The 13,991-nt window shown below is 41.7% G+C and overlaps 3 protein-coding genes across 3 annotated transcripts in view; 1 reads left to right on the plus strand and 2 right to left on the minus strand.

Annotated features, from left to right (window-relative positions):
* Positions 1–2,197, plus strand: part of LOC111665149 (mitochondrial enolase superfamily member 1-like) — a 4,433-nt gene extending 2,236 nt beyond the window's left edge. Inside the window, exons 5-12 of the mRNA XM_087177633.1 lie at positions 17–138; positions 223–345; positions 435–569; positions 740–781; positions 875–1,004; positions 1,265–1,364; positions 1,463–1,544; positions 1,633–2,197. Of these exons, the coding sequence (XP_087033759.1) occupies positions 17–138; positions 223–345; positions 435–569; positions 740–781; positions 875–1,004; positions 1,265–1,364; positions 1,463–1,544; positions 1,633–1,737 (839 nt within the window). The 3' untranslated portion in view covers positions 1,738–2,197. The remainder of the gene's footprint in view (positions 1–16; positions 139–222; positions 346–434; positions 570–739; positions 782–874; positions 1,005–1,264; positions 1,365–1,462; positions 1,545–1,632) is intronic.
* tyms (thymidylate synthetase) lies at positions 1,884–5,261 on the minus strand. The gene is made up of 8 exons (XM_023420045.2): positions 5,157–5,261; positions 4,323–4,971; positions 3,551–3,624; positions 3,241–3,415; positions 2,951–3,052; positions 2,658–2,833; positions 2,492–2,563; positions 1,884–2,410 (listed from the first exon to the last, which is right to left on the minus strand). The coding sequence occupies exons 2-8, from the start codon at positions 4,549–4,551 to the stop codon at positions 2,273–2,275; spliced, it is 966 nt and encodes a 321-aa protein (XP_023275813.1). The 5' UTR covers positions 4,552–4,971; positions 5,157–5,261; the 3' UTR covers positions 1,884–2,272.
* Positions 5,262–5,745: 484 nt separating this feature from the next.
* On the minus strand, positions 5,746–10,563 carry LOC111665153 (clusterin-like protein 1). Its single transcript, XM_023420031.2, has 8 exons — positions 10,512–10,563; positions 9,555–9,664; positions 9,319–9,467; positions 8,719–8,889; positions 8,152–8,608; positions 7,922–8,050; positions 6,995–7,209; positions 5,746–6,486 (listed from the first exon to the last, which is right to left on the minus strand). Exons 2-8 carry the CDS (start codon positions 9,649–9,651, stop codon positions 6,277–6,279), a joined length of 1,428 nt encoding a protein of 475 aa, XP_023275799.1. The 5' UTR covers positions 9,652–9,664; positions 10,512–10,563; the 3' UTR covers positions 5,746–6,276.
* Positions 10,564–13,991: the final 3,428 nt, after the last annotated feature.

The following is a 13,991-nucleotide window of genomic DNA, read 5'->3' on the forward strand; positions in this document are numbered from 1 at the left end:
AAACTCACTTCTCAAGTATTTATTACCTGTGCCGACTGTTTCTTTCGCCTGCCAGAGGATCAGATGCTGAAAGAGGGTTATCCTGCTTACACCACCTCCTGTGCTTGGCTTGGATACCCGGACCAGCAGCTCAAACAGGTTCTCTGCGCTGTATAAAATGCACGACATATCTGTAGTTGGATAAAAAAAAGGCTTTTAATGACGAGCTGTGTTTTTCTGCAGCTCTGCACGGACGCACTCGAAGGCGGCTGGACCAAGTTTAAGGTGAAAGTCGGCGCTGATCTAGAGGATGACATTCGCAGGTGTCGACTCATCAGGCAAATGATTGGACCAAATAACACGTTGGTAAATTTGTTTTTGTCGTGGACATTGTCTTTTTTTTTTTAGGAAATAACAGAATTCCAAGTGTTTTTTGTTGTATATTTTTTTGTTAGATGATCGATGCCAACCAGAGATGGGACGTAGACGAGGCCATCAGCTGGGTGTCCCGCCTCTCGGAGTTCAAACCTCTTTGGATCGAGGAGCCAACGTCTCCAGATGACATCCTGGGTCACGCTGCTATCTCCAAGGTGAGAAAGAAGTTAGGTTGCTCTTGTGTTTTGAAGGCGTGGAGGGATTACGAGGTGACGGGGCCCTGGACACAGACATGTGAAAGGCTCTGGCCTGTGCCCTGTAAGTCTAATCAGTAATCCACCCGTGGCTCGAGACCGATACAAGGTGTTTGACTTTGTTGTTGCAGGCTTTGGCTCCACTCGGGATTGGAGTGGCAACAGGAGAGCAGGTCAGAGCCCAAGTTTCTTCTACGCTGCCTACTCTGTCTGTCTGATGACATGATGTAATGAAATGTCTGGTTGGCTGACTGTTTCCTCTCCAGTGTGCTAACAGGGTGATGTTTAAGCAGTTCCTCCAGGCCTCGGCGCTGCAGTTTGTCCAAATAGACAGCTGTCGGCTGGGCAGTGTCAATGAAAACCTGGCTGTGCTACTGATGGCCCACAAATTCAAGGGTAAGAGTTCAAACAAACAAAAAACAAAGCAGTGTGTAGATAAATGGTTAAACACATGGTAATAGGAAACTGAAGAGCTGAAATTTTAAATGACCCATGAAAAGATAAAAGATTTTCTCTTTGACCAAGTGAAAGATCAAAATTTAAAAGTATAAACTCTCTTTAACTGTATTGCTAACTTGTGTATTCAGTTATATTTTTAACACATCTGACTACATGGATATTACACTACACATGCTACCATGTCTTTTTCCCCTCAGTGCCAGTTTGTCCTCATGCCGGAGGAGTCGGCCTCTGTGAGCTCGTCCAGCATCTGATTCTGTTCGACTACATCTGTGTGTCTGCAAGTCTCAGCGACCGGTAAGAGCGGGATGTGTTTTGGTCTTTTTTTGTTCCCAGTTTGAGCTGTTGAGTGTCTGAGTAGCACATTATCACCGGCGTCACGACTTCCTCCCCAGGATGTGTGAATACGTGGACCACCTCCACGAACACTTCGTGAATCCCGTGGTGATTCAGGACGCCCACTACATGCCCCCGAAGGTACGACAGAGGGAAAGTTAACTTGCTCTCGTTACTCATTCACACTTATTGCTCGAGACTGTTTGTTTGTTTACACTGCTGTTCTCAGGATCCAGGCTACTCTTGTGAGATGCTGGAGTCTTCAGTGCAGAGACACCAGTACCCTGAAGGAGAGGCATGGAAAGCTGCACATGAACAAATGACGAAGGCTTAGTAAAACTCATCTAAGTTACAGTAACCCAGCTGGAATCTTCTTTTTTTTTAACTGCATAATTTCATTTTTACACTTGCAGCGCATTATTTAACTGCTACTAGTTTCCTGAAGCATGTCAATGAAAAGTATGCACAACAAAAGCAAAACAAATTTAACTTTTTATTTATAGAAATAAATCCTTTATTTTAAAATAAACCAGGTTAAAAGAACACCAGCAGTTCTGCTATAGAAAATTGTAGATTTGTTTTTCACACCAGTAAGAAAAAGAAAAAGAAAAAGAAAAAAAGAAAAGGTAAAACAACTTCTGTAACTAAATGATATAAAAGGTTTAGTTCACCAAAAATCACACACACAAAAAAAAATTGTGATTTAGATAAAGTTTAAAAATGTATGTATGATCTTGGTAATAAAAGAAAAAGTCGAACCGATACTATAAATAAAGAACAATGTGATAATTGAACTAATTGATAAATGAACTTTTCCCTCAAACACTATGCACCACATTCATCCCTAATTGCCTTTTAGATTGGGGTTGTTACACTGCCATCTGCATCTTGATGGTGGGATGGGGGTTGTAGTCAATAATCTCAAAGTCCTCTGCACGGAAATCATCGATACTCTCCACCTTTCTCAGGATCTTCAGCTTGGGGAAGGGGCGGATCTCCCTCTGGAGCTGCGGGTTTAGAAAGACGAGCTGATGTAAATTTAAAATCCAGTGGGGAAACGAGATTAAAAACTGTTTTCACTGACCAACCTGCACTTTGAGAGGTTCAATGTGGTTGACGTAGATGTGAGCATCACCCAGGGTGTGAACGAAGTCGCCAGTCTGAAGGGACGGAAAACAAAAACACATGACAGCTGAGGTAACAGGCTACCGCCACAATGAGCTACGAGCTTCGACATGAGGGCACTGCTCTTACCTTGAGTCCTGTGATGTGGGCGATCATGTAGGTAAGAAGTGCGTAGCTGGCGATATTGAAAGGCACTCCCAGACCCATATCGCCTGAGCGCTGGTACAGCTGACACGACAGCTCGCCATCACACACGCTGAACTGGCAGAGGGCATGGCAGGGGGGCAGAGCCATTTGGGGCAGGTCTGAAAAAGCACGTGTAGGGAGAGGTTTACATTTTACTCATCATACGTCAACAAAACGAGATTTAAGAGAGTTCTACACCAGTCTGAAATGAAGGTGAATTTTAGTATCTGCCGCACCTTTGACGTTCCAAGCGCACATGATGATGCGCCTGTCCTCTGGATTCTTTTTGATGGTGTCGATGACTTTCTGCAGCTGGTCAACACCTTGTCCTGTGTAATCTGTTGAAGGAAGGAATCAGTGACAAGGATCAATAAAAGATCTGAAGGCCGGTAATCCGTTAGGCGTGTACATCTGCAGCATGCCAAATATCAGCCGTTTAAAGGAATTGTTTAACACATTGAGATCGATCATCTTTGTGCGATTCAGCCCCAGTTACTTTGATGGGTGTGGCTTTGACATACTGTACCTGCATGCATGTTTGTGTATTCTGCACCAAAGTGCCTCCACTGGAAACCATACACAGGTCCCAGGTCGCCCTCCTCTCTGTCTGTGAACCCGAGATTGTCCAGGAACTCCCGGGACCCGTTGGCCTCCCAAATCTTCACCCCTTTCTCCGAGAGCTCCTTGGCATTTGTCGATCCCTGCGACAGACATCAAAATAAATATTGGCGCCTAATTCAGCGAATTGACTTGAAACCTCAAACAGAAATGCTGCATGTGAACTTAAAGGCTCAGTCCAACTAAATTGCAAAAAAAATCAAGTCGTCATTGCTCACCTTAATAAACCACAGCAGCTCTTCAAGGATCCCTTTCCAAAACACCCTCTTGGTTGTTAGCAAAGGAAACTGGTCTACAAAACACACAAAGAACACGAGCAGGTTATTTGACAGTATATATTATAGCCTGATATTTGAGAGGATTTAAAAAGAAGATACATCAACTGATTTTTTTTTTTTTTACATAAACAAACAATAACATAAATCCCTTTAAAAGTGATGATCAAAATTGTGTGACCAAGATATTCACTGGAAATGTTACAGTTGTAAAATAAACTTGTTGTTTGCCCTGTGGTGGAGAAAATAGATAATGGTGACCGACCACAAACAATTCATTAGCATTTCTGTACTGCAAGTCTTTGTTGCTATTCAGCAGATCGTTATGCAGAACCTGATCACATCTGTACTTAACTTTAATTTTCCCATTATTACTCCTACAGCACTGCATTCTTTGATGGGACACACTGTACTTATTACAACATATTTACTTATCTTTACTACTTACTTGGCAGATTTTAAAAACAAATCATAATCATAAAAATGGTGCATTGTTAACGTAATATAATAATATGACATTAAGAACAATTTACTGTTGGTGTTTTAGGTAGGATTTTGCAGATACTTCAGGGCTTTCAGTTCTTTTTATTCTGAATGCAGACGGAGTATTTTAGGACAATGTTACCGCCACTTTTACTTCAGCAGTAGATGTGGGACCTGAATTGAACAAAGACACTTAAACACTTAAAGTCAACAGAGTAAAGTCCAAACTAACCTCTCAGACTGTATCTGGCCTGAGCACCGAACACAGAGATGACTCCAGTCCCGGTTCGGTCCCCCTTCCTGCAGCCGTGCTGCATGATGTACTCAATCTGGGCCAGGTACCCCCATTCATCGCAGAAAACACCAAAATGTTTCTTCTCTGCAGCCGGACTCACTTCTGTCTTCTTACCGTCGTCCTGCGCGTGTATCGGCCCGGTGTGTATATCTGAAGTGGCTGGCATTTTGTGGACAGCAGCGTTGACAATTGCAGCGCAAAAGTGGCAACAAAACAACTTTCCCGGGTACTTTTTAATGGAGGTGAAGAGGTTTTTGGAGGGATTGTGAAGCACCGCCACTTGGACAAAATCTCGCGAGAGATTTTTTTTTTTTTTGTTTTTGTTGTTTCTAAAAATAGGCGGTACAAAACAGTTCTGTGGCTTTTTACAATATAACCGAGAAACATCGTCAAATAATTGTAATTAGATTATAGTTGCCTAATAAAGAAATAAAATAAACTAAATAAAGTACTGTACTGTTACACCCAGTGTGACTCCTGTCGTATACTGGGATTCACAGCCAGCTAAACTCTTTAATACATCATGACCTCCAAGGAACAGGCAAGCAGTTGTAGTTGGACAGGTTTAATGCCAAAAATTATGAAACTGAAACACAAAGTACAGAAAACATAAATTAACAACCGATATAAATACATAGCAGAGATAGCGGATCTAATATTTATAGATCTGTGGCGGAAAAAGTCCGCGATCGGATCTCGATCGTTATATTAATTACATAGTGTCAAATTCAACGAAACACTTTGCACTCTAACAATGATAAATGTACTCACTTATATTGCCACCACAAGGGCAAAACAAGAAGCTGGACGAAAAGTAAACATCCGAGTGCTCTATGCGTTTCTCGTTGTGGAGCAGAAAACGAAACGACTTCCGGGTACCTCACTTCCTGTAAATTACACAGACTGTGGAAAACACAGAAACTCACTGCGCCCTCTATAGGCGAAAAAGGGTTCCTGCAACTGCAGGCACAAACAGTTCCAACACAAGTACAAATAAAATACAGTGTTTATTATATATATTTTTTTTTTCTGCTCTGCTGCAACCCTCATCTGCAAGACCAAGCCTTTTAGTGACTGTTTTAACTAACTGATTTATCTTTCCTGTCATGACAGAGCAGACTGGGTTGTGCCCTCAGCTGAATATTTAGTTGTACTTTCTGTCCGGAAACAAATACCATCCAGACTAAAGTTTATCTGGTCTATATATTTTCCCAAGAATATTACCATAATAACATGTCAAGATGTTAGAATAAGTGATAATATTTAATCAACAATTTGGCATAAACATTACATGGATGCGCCCTATTTTCTTAGGATGACTTGTGGGGGAAAAAAATAGAAAAAAAGAATGGTACAGGCAGAGTGTATACAGTTTTATTGCAGAAACATTTTAAATCCTAACACATAACTTACACAAATAAAAAGAATATAAGCTGTGCATGTAAATGTTTAGTGGTCTATAAAGTGCATTTTCAAGTTTTACAAACTCAGCTTCATTTTTCAAGAAAACCGGTGCTGGACTCTCTGGAAGAGAGGAATCACAGTTTTACTCCATCCCTGAGTAGAAAAGAACCATAAAACCATTTTTAAAGAAAAAATATAACCACAATTTAAACTGATATAAGTGAACAGAAGGTTGACTAGGTTCACAAGCAAGTCAGTACACTTAAATACTCCCATGGATACAGATGCTACATTGCATACGGATCCATTTCATTTTTTAATACAAAGTCAGTGAAGGAAGAAATGTATCATCATCATTCTTACATATAATCTCTTTTGCATTGTTTCTCTTTGAATAAGATTTAATTTGAAGAAATGCACAGGGATTTTTCATGGTGTAAACATGACATTCATTTTGTTCAAATTCAGGTCGGAGCTCTGCCATGTACTAAGCCTCAATACTTCCTGGATCGATACTTCTAATCTCCTGTTTATGTAGCGTCAGAGCCTCCTGAGCTGCATATTGGATGAAGGCAGGGTCATCCGCCTCCAGATCTGCTGGGACCAGTACAGTAAATGGGGCAGAGTCCAGTATGGTTACGACCACACTGCTGTCTGGTTTAGACCTGATATTCTTCATTTGTTCCTGTGGAATCACCTGAAAAGCAAAATGATGTGAAACTGCATGAGCTCGTTGCTGCAACACAGAATAAAGATGTAGATTCTAGTGATGATAATAAAACGCTGGGGTTTTCTGAGGTTAAATCACAAAAGATTTTCTTTTTAAAAATCATCTGTTTTAGTATTTTATCAGCCTGATATCAACTCATACATTTTTATGGTATAAAGAGTCAGATAAACATTTAATAAACAGGAAAGGATTTGGGTTTTTATAGTTATTTTTACATCTTGTTTTGTCATTTTAAAGATGAAGTCTGTTATCTATGACAGATTTTAAAAAACAGGATTATTTTGAATGCTGTTTGCCAAAGATCAAAGACTGTATTATACTAATAAATTTGAATGATACAGGTAGGATCAGCAGTACTCCGGATAATAAGCTTTTTTCTCTCCAGGGACTTGGCACTTCACAACCCTGAAAACAACCTCCAAAAGTAAATAGTGAAGGATAAAGTCTGACAAATCCAATATGGCAACAGACATACCGTGATCACACTGAAGATGTCGTGTGGGCCGGCTGTGCTGTTGGACAGCTGGCTGACCCAGCCGTACTTGTCATCCATGCTGCTGAGCCATCGCTGTGTGTCCGCCGTGTGTCTCTGAACCAGCTGCAGCCTGTCGTCGTACTGCTGCCGGGAGGCGTTGAGCAGCATGTACATCTCCTCCATCTCGGAGTGCAACTGCTGGACGCTGGGGCACTCTGCAAGTGCACATACAGAGACGCGTGCATAAATCCAGGTGTGTGCGTGTGCGTGTGCGAGCGCATCAGTTAGACCGCCATTCTCTCGACCACATTTGACACTGGCGTTCACACATTGCTGTATCAGCACAAACTACTCTACTCTACTACTCTATTTATGTTTGTGACAAAGGAAATTCCAGCAATTATAATTTAAGAAAAGTGGTGAAATGACAAGTTGATTAAACCATTAGTTGATCAATAGAAAATGAATCTACAATTCTCATAATCAATTAACTGTGTAGTAAAGATTCCTATTTTCTTTTATTTTCCTCTTCTTTTCTTCCCCTATCTCACTTCCTTTCCTTTCCTCATCACCGATTGGCTCTTGTCTCACTCCACCCCTCACTTACCTGATAGAGTTCACCTGGGCAATAGAGGATTAATTAACGGCTACACTCCACTCATTCACTCTCTTTCACCTTCACATTGGGCGGCAGCTTCCGGTAAGAGAAGCATGTTACTCTTCAGTTCTTGTAATTCGTCCGTCAGTTTCAGAGAACCTTCTTTATCCTTATTTCTTTCATTACATAATCAGACTATTTTGATTTGCTGTGTCAAATTGAATCTTTATTCTTTATTGAACTTTCAGAACCCGCAGCCCATGTGTCTTCCTTTTTCATGTTGAAATAATTATCTGAGAATTTGTTTTGTTGGAAATATGTTTAATTACCTTTTAACAGATAATCCTTGCATGTCTCACACAGGTCTTGGAGCTGCCAGCACTCTGATGCTTGTCTGCGAAGTCGTCTGCACATATATCTGCTTTGAGATTGTCCCAAAATGGTGAGTGATCCTGCATCTGTGGAGATATACATATGAGAGCGGATGTTACAAAGGCTATCGTCATTTAATACATGGGACTGAATGCAGTGTGAATACAAAAAGTGCCACATCTGATACCTCTGCTTGATGGCTGAAAAGACTCCTCAGCTTCGTGTATCTCCTCAAACACATCAGTCACCGTGGAGCTGAATTCTTCCAGCACATTCCTCCCAAAGTCATAAACTGAATCGAGGATGTGATCCAGGCCTGCGGTCGCCAAGAAGCCTGCAGTCGAGTCGTCCTGGACGCCCGACAGCGTGCTGGGTTGGATCTCCGCGGTGAAGGCTGCAGAAAAGGAATGGCCGAACCTCTGCTGCATCTTCTTGACCAGAGTGAGGCTTTGGTTGTACAGGAGGCTGATGTTTGACAGCAGCTGGCCGAATGACGCCTCCGCCTGCAGCAGCTCCAGTTCGGCTTTACCCTCTTCAACCCTGTTCTGAGGTGAGCTGGTCCAACCCGCGTTCTCCTCGTTCTGATTGTAAACGCGCTCGGTAGCGTCCAACTGGGCGGCCATTTTCCTGAAAAACTCCTCCACCTGCAGGAGATCGATTTTTAAAGGGGTTTGGTGACTGTTACAAACCAGTCGTAACTCTTACACTCTTGGACGTGTGACACAGTTATAAATGGAAAATGCTGAGATCTAACCTTGAACGAGAAAGACGCGAAGCCACGGCGACACGTGGAGGTATAGAAGGCCTTACAGGTGTCTTCAAGACAAGGTCGACACTCCTCAAAGGACGATTTGGTTAAATCGTGACACTGCTGTTCGGCCTCCTCGAGTTTCTGCTCTGTTTCCCGGGCCAGCTGCATCGCGCCCTGATGGAAACCCAGAACAGAAAATTCAGTCACAGATACACTGCCTCTTAATAGGCCAGAGTGGATAAGATGTGGTTTTTGGGAGGGAGGGTAATTCTGAAGTTACTCAGAAAACAGATTCATCCACAGACAGTACATTTATCCTGACTGATGTAAAACTACACCCTCGCCTCCTTGAACCAGCCCAACTCCCACGTTCATTATTCACTGTCTGCTTTGAGGTTTCCCCATGAAGCCTCTCTGTGGCTTTGCCTTTTTATGAGGCAGAAAATATGTGGTGGGTTTCAGAACAACTCACAAAGACTGGCATGTTGACTGTTCAACTACAATGGGCATGTTCTGTGGAAAGTTATTGTACTTAAAACACACAATTAGCATCTGCTTTTTGGGCGGATTCCTTTTAATGCCAATCACAGAAACACAATGTACCATCTTCTTGTCGCTGCTGTGTCTCAGGGCATCCATCAGGTGTCGGTGCTTCTCCTCCTTTTTCTCCATCACTTCCTTCACCTGCTTCACCCCGAGTAAAGCCCGCTTGATTTCCTCATCAACATACCGCTCTCCCGCTGCAGACAGCTCTGCACACACCAGTGAAACATGATGTAGTTAATTTCTGTAGCACTTAATGTTGACAATAGAATGAGCACATCCAGTGAAGGCCTCACTTTGCAGCGCGTCCTCGCTCAGTGGAGAAGGGTCAGTGGCACAGAGCACGACCTCAGAGAGTGCGACGCAGAGAATTTGAACAAGCAGCCCCCTCATCCTGTCTTCAGCTCTGTGGAAAGTACAGAACCTACTCATTATTCTGCTGTGGAGCGTCTTAAAGTACCAGATCTTAATACAAATGAAAGACATGCTTTCAACTTTTTTAATCATTTTCAATCATGTGAATGAGAAGGGGGGAAAAAAGCTCCTAAACTTTTCACAAGGGGGCGCCATTTCTCAGGCATTTCAAGTTAGATGCCCTATATAAGTGAGTACAATAATTAGGTCGACTAATTATTCCAGTGCACAGAAATATTCATCCATTTGCATGGAATATGACATCAGTGTTGAGCCAAATAAACATGATTTACCACAATCAACTCATTTCTCTGGGGTTGAAGTATCACATTACATAACGAGGATACTACCTATAATACTGTACAACTGAATTAGTCAAGTTAAAATCACATAAACTCAAATTACTGCTTTAATCTTTCCTTAGTAAATACAGTCAATTGTGCCACACAGCTTCTGCACTGAGGACGCCAAGAGCCTGGACGTTAAGCAACAGTTTTATTTACTTTATATCTCACGTGTGTGTGTGCGTGTATTTGTGTGTGTGTGTGTGTGTGTGTGTGTGTGTGTGTGTGTGTGTGCAGGGATATATCAATCAACAACATTAAAAGAAGAAAAGAAAAATTGACTAATTGAAAAAGTTAGCACAATATGCTACTGAATTTACTTATATTCACTATGTTGCCCATATATATATATATATATATATATATATATATATATATATAAATCAAAGTAGGTCTTACAGTAACTTTCATTGAAAACACAAGCCGTCACTATGTATAGCTAAACAGTGGACTGATCTTACATGCAAAACAGAAAATGATAAAACTGGCGTTTACCTTGAGAGCTATGAAACCATCAGCCTCCGGAAAACAAGAGCAGCAGTTGGAGAGAGAGAGAGGGAGAGGGAGAGAGAGAGAGAGAGAGCCACGCGCTTCCTCGAAGGATTGTTCTATTTTTATGGATCTACTCAGCCGCACAGATCCTATTAGTGTGTTTGCACTGTTTATTGGTTATTAAGCCATACGCGCACAGCATAGTTACAAATCAGCTTAAGACGGGCTTTAATGCACGGTAAACATAACGTGCTCATTTGTTTGCAGGTCTATCTCTCTCACTGGTCTCCGACATGGTGCAGAGCCCTCCTCAGGTAAAACTTTCTGCTCTAATCTCCATCGGACTGGCAGTAAGCCCGGGCCTCCTGCAGAGACCTCGCACACACTGGCATGGTCTCGGTCATGGGCTAAGCTCTGCATCATAGGCCACAACAGGAGCAAGAGGACTGCAAGCACATGCTGTGCAAACGCATGCTAACCTTACAGAGGACATCTGTTTGTTTTCCACTTTATATGTAACTGCAAATCACTTAAGCACTTAATGTAATGTTCGTGTATGTATGTTATTTTTCACGCCATTAGTTTCCATTAATTTCTGTATGCTATGAATTCTGGAGGTGCATTCAATGACCATTCCCCATGCATCTTTTTATGGAGAAATCTGCATTTGTTAAGCTTCTAAACTTCTTTATTTCAATCATTTAAGTTTTTTCTTTTATTCTATTTAATGTCTCACCTGTCGTATATCATATAAATGTTAATCCATGATAGATGCACAGAGGAACAGTTGAAAGTTGATGCATTGATCTCTGACCTTTAAGGTAAATGCTCTGCATCTAAAGCTTGTCTGAAATAAAATAAAATTAAAAAAAACACAAGTATGCCTTCAACCTTAAAATGGCTATAATCAATATCTTTATATCAAAAAATCCCATGACTGCTTGTGTTGTTAAAGGAGTGGCTCGTGCATGAATCCCCTCAGCTCCATGGAGGATTTTAGCGTCTTTCAGCTCATTGTTTTGATTTTTGGCCCATAATCATTTTGTTTTATTCCCACCACTCACTGATAATGCATTTTAGTTTGAGCATTTATGCAGCTGTTTGCTAACAACTCAGGCATATCAGCTTAAAAGGGTAACTTCCTAATGCAGGTTTCAAAGTGCTCCAAATCATATTCATGTATTGTAGTATTATGGGATACGATGGCGTAGCCCACTATCCCCCATAAAAGTTTGATTAAAGGCTGAGTTACCAGCACAGAAACCCCCATCTCAGACTTACCTGCCAGTTTTTAAGCAAACAGACTCTAAAAACATCCCTTATAGCTTCTGTATCGGCATTGTATTAAACAAGTCAATTTTCGCTTCCTGTCTCTCTGGCCTCTGCCACCAGCGACTCTCTCGTGCTGCATATACGAGGATCTGAGTTGCCGTTGTTCTTATCATGATATCTGAACACGGCAGCAGCGTGGTTAATGTGGAATTCCTGTGTGCTTTCTCAGTCCTCCTGTTAAGCCGAGCCCACTGCTGAAAGCCTTGACCCGGCAAATGAGGTCCCAACCTCTGAATGAGGACCAGCAGGAGCCCGGCTGTAAGATACCTGACCCTCAGCTGCTTTTTATCAGCTCGCAACGATCCCGATCTGAGCCCTAATACCAGCCTGCTGCTCCAATTATAGCAGACAGTAAGATAACAGTTTTGAAGCCTTTAGGAAAACAAGTAATTAGTCGCTTTATCATCTCAGGCTGCTCTGGAATCTAATATGTGGTGGACTGGGTCAATCTTGAGCTATTAGCGCAGAGCCTGAGTTTGGAGGCCCTGTTATCCAAAGAAAGAAGAAAAATAGATCCTAGTTTGATGACTGTTTTTTAAAGCTCTGGGGATTTTAGAGAAGAGACAGTTGGTGTTAACTGCATCTTTTCCTGTAAATCAATTGGCCTGAGCTGAGCGTGTGGAAAGAGATTAGCATCAGGGCCGTATCATGTAACCCAGTGACACTAACCTGTACTGTGAAGACATGATGGTGGGTCTGTCTAATTTCTTTGATGTTCCTCATTAGTGTGGGAGGATGCAGCTGTTTTCCGCCTTTGATCAGTGATCTGTATCTGCAGGCCGGAGAGATTATGGACGCAGGAACTGATGGAATTATCACTGCAGCTGGAAGAGTGAAATGGGAAATGGCTGCTGGTGAACCTTTAAGTCTTATTTTGATAGATCGTGGTCAGTCTTCGCTGCAACGGAAAATCTTGTTAGGGCAACAGTGAGCAAATGCATGGAACTCGTTATCATATATCATCTATAGGATGGACGCTATTTATCACAGCATCTGATCACCCATCTTGTTTCCTTTATCAATCCACCTTATCAAGTCATTTTCTTTGTATATAACTGAGTCTTAAAACTTTATTTTCTTACAAACAAAAGAAAATTATGTCATTGACGCACAATACATTGATTTATCTTCCCTTTTCTTGAATCAGGCGCCATTTTTCTCAATTCCGGTGATTGCAACATGTCTTGTTTCATGATAGGAATAATCATTTTTAGTATTTTTTTTTTTTTTTTTTAAGTTGTCAGTATTAGACATGGTTTAAACTGTCCTGGCAGAATCTTTTATTGTTGTTTTATGGAAACAATAGAAAAGGTCCCTTGAAAAGCCAGTTTTGCAATGTATTACAGTAATGTGGGAATTTTGTGTGAAATCAAATGATAAAATGCCCCAAACCACATCATTAACTCATTATTGAGCACCTCAGAGAGGCCAAAGAAAAGATGAACAGCAGAGAAACGTCCCCCTCCCCTCCCCAAACCTTTGAAATGATCTTTAATGAGTACCAGGTTTTCACCCGGGGACGCGATTGCCATCAACCCCCTGTAACTTAATCTCATCTCCGGCTGGATTACTGCAGCGCCGCACGACGTCCCGGGCTGTGTGGTGTTGAAAGCAGCCGCACCTCCTCTCTCTCTCCTCAGGAGGAGACGCAGCGGGAGTGTGGACGGGACAGTCGCCGGTATGACTTCACAAAACTTAGTGGGACACTGGTTGCGTGGCTAAAGTAACTGGTGAGCGCATGAAGCGAGCTAGAAAAAACTAGGGAGAAAGCTGAGAGAATACCGGAAATGAAGCTTCTCAGCTGTCAAAATAAAAGTGTTGGGCTTTGTTTTGGGGACGGAGATGACCTCACTGGTGGGGCTGAACAGCAGCAGAGCAGCAATGGTTTTCTGTAACAAATGACAAGGTTAGAAAAGGATCCAATAGCTAAAATACATGGACTCAAATTAATCGATTACCAGATATAAAATGAGAATTTATTTTGATTATTATTTAAATTGCAAAACATTTCTTGGTTACAGCTGCACAGATGTGAACATTTCCTGCTTTTTAGTTTGATTATTCAAATTATTTTCTTTTTTTTTGATAACTGAGGTTTGGACTGTTGTTTGGACTAAAGAAGCATTTTGAAGGTGTCACGTGGCTCTGGGC

Source organism: Seriola lalandi, unplaced genomic scaffold, assembly GCF_002814215.2.
Source record: "Seriola lalandi dorsalis isolate HSWRI2012SDOR001 ecotype SW California unplaced genomic scaffold, Sedor1 jcf7180002054616, whole genome shotgun sequence".
Taxonomy (NCBI): Eukaryota; Metazoa; Chordata; class Actinopteri; order Carangiformes; family Carangidae; genus Seriola; species Seriola lalandi.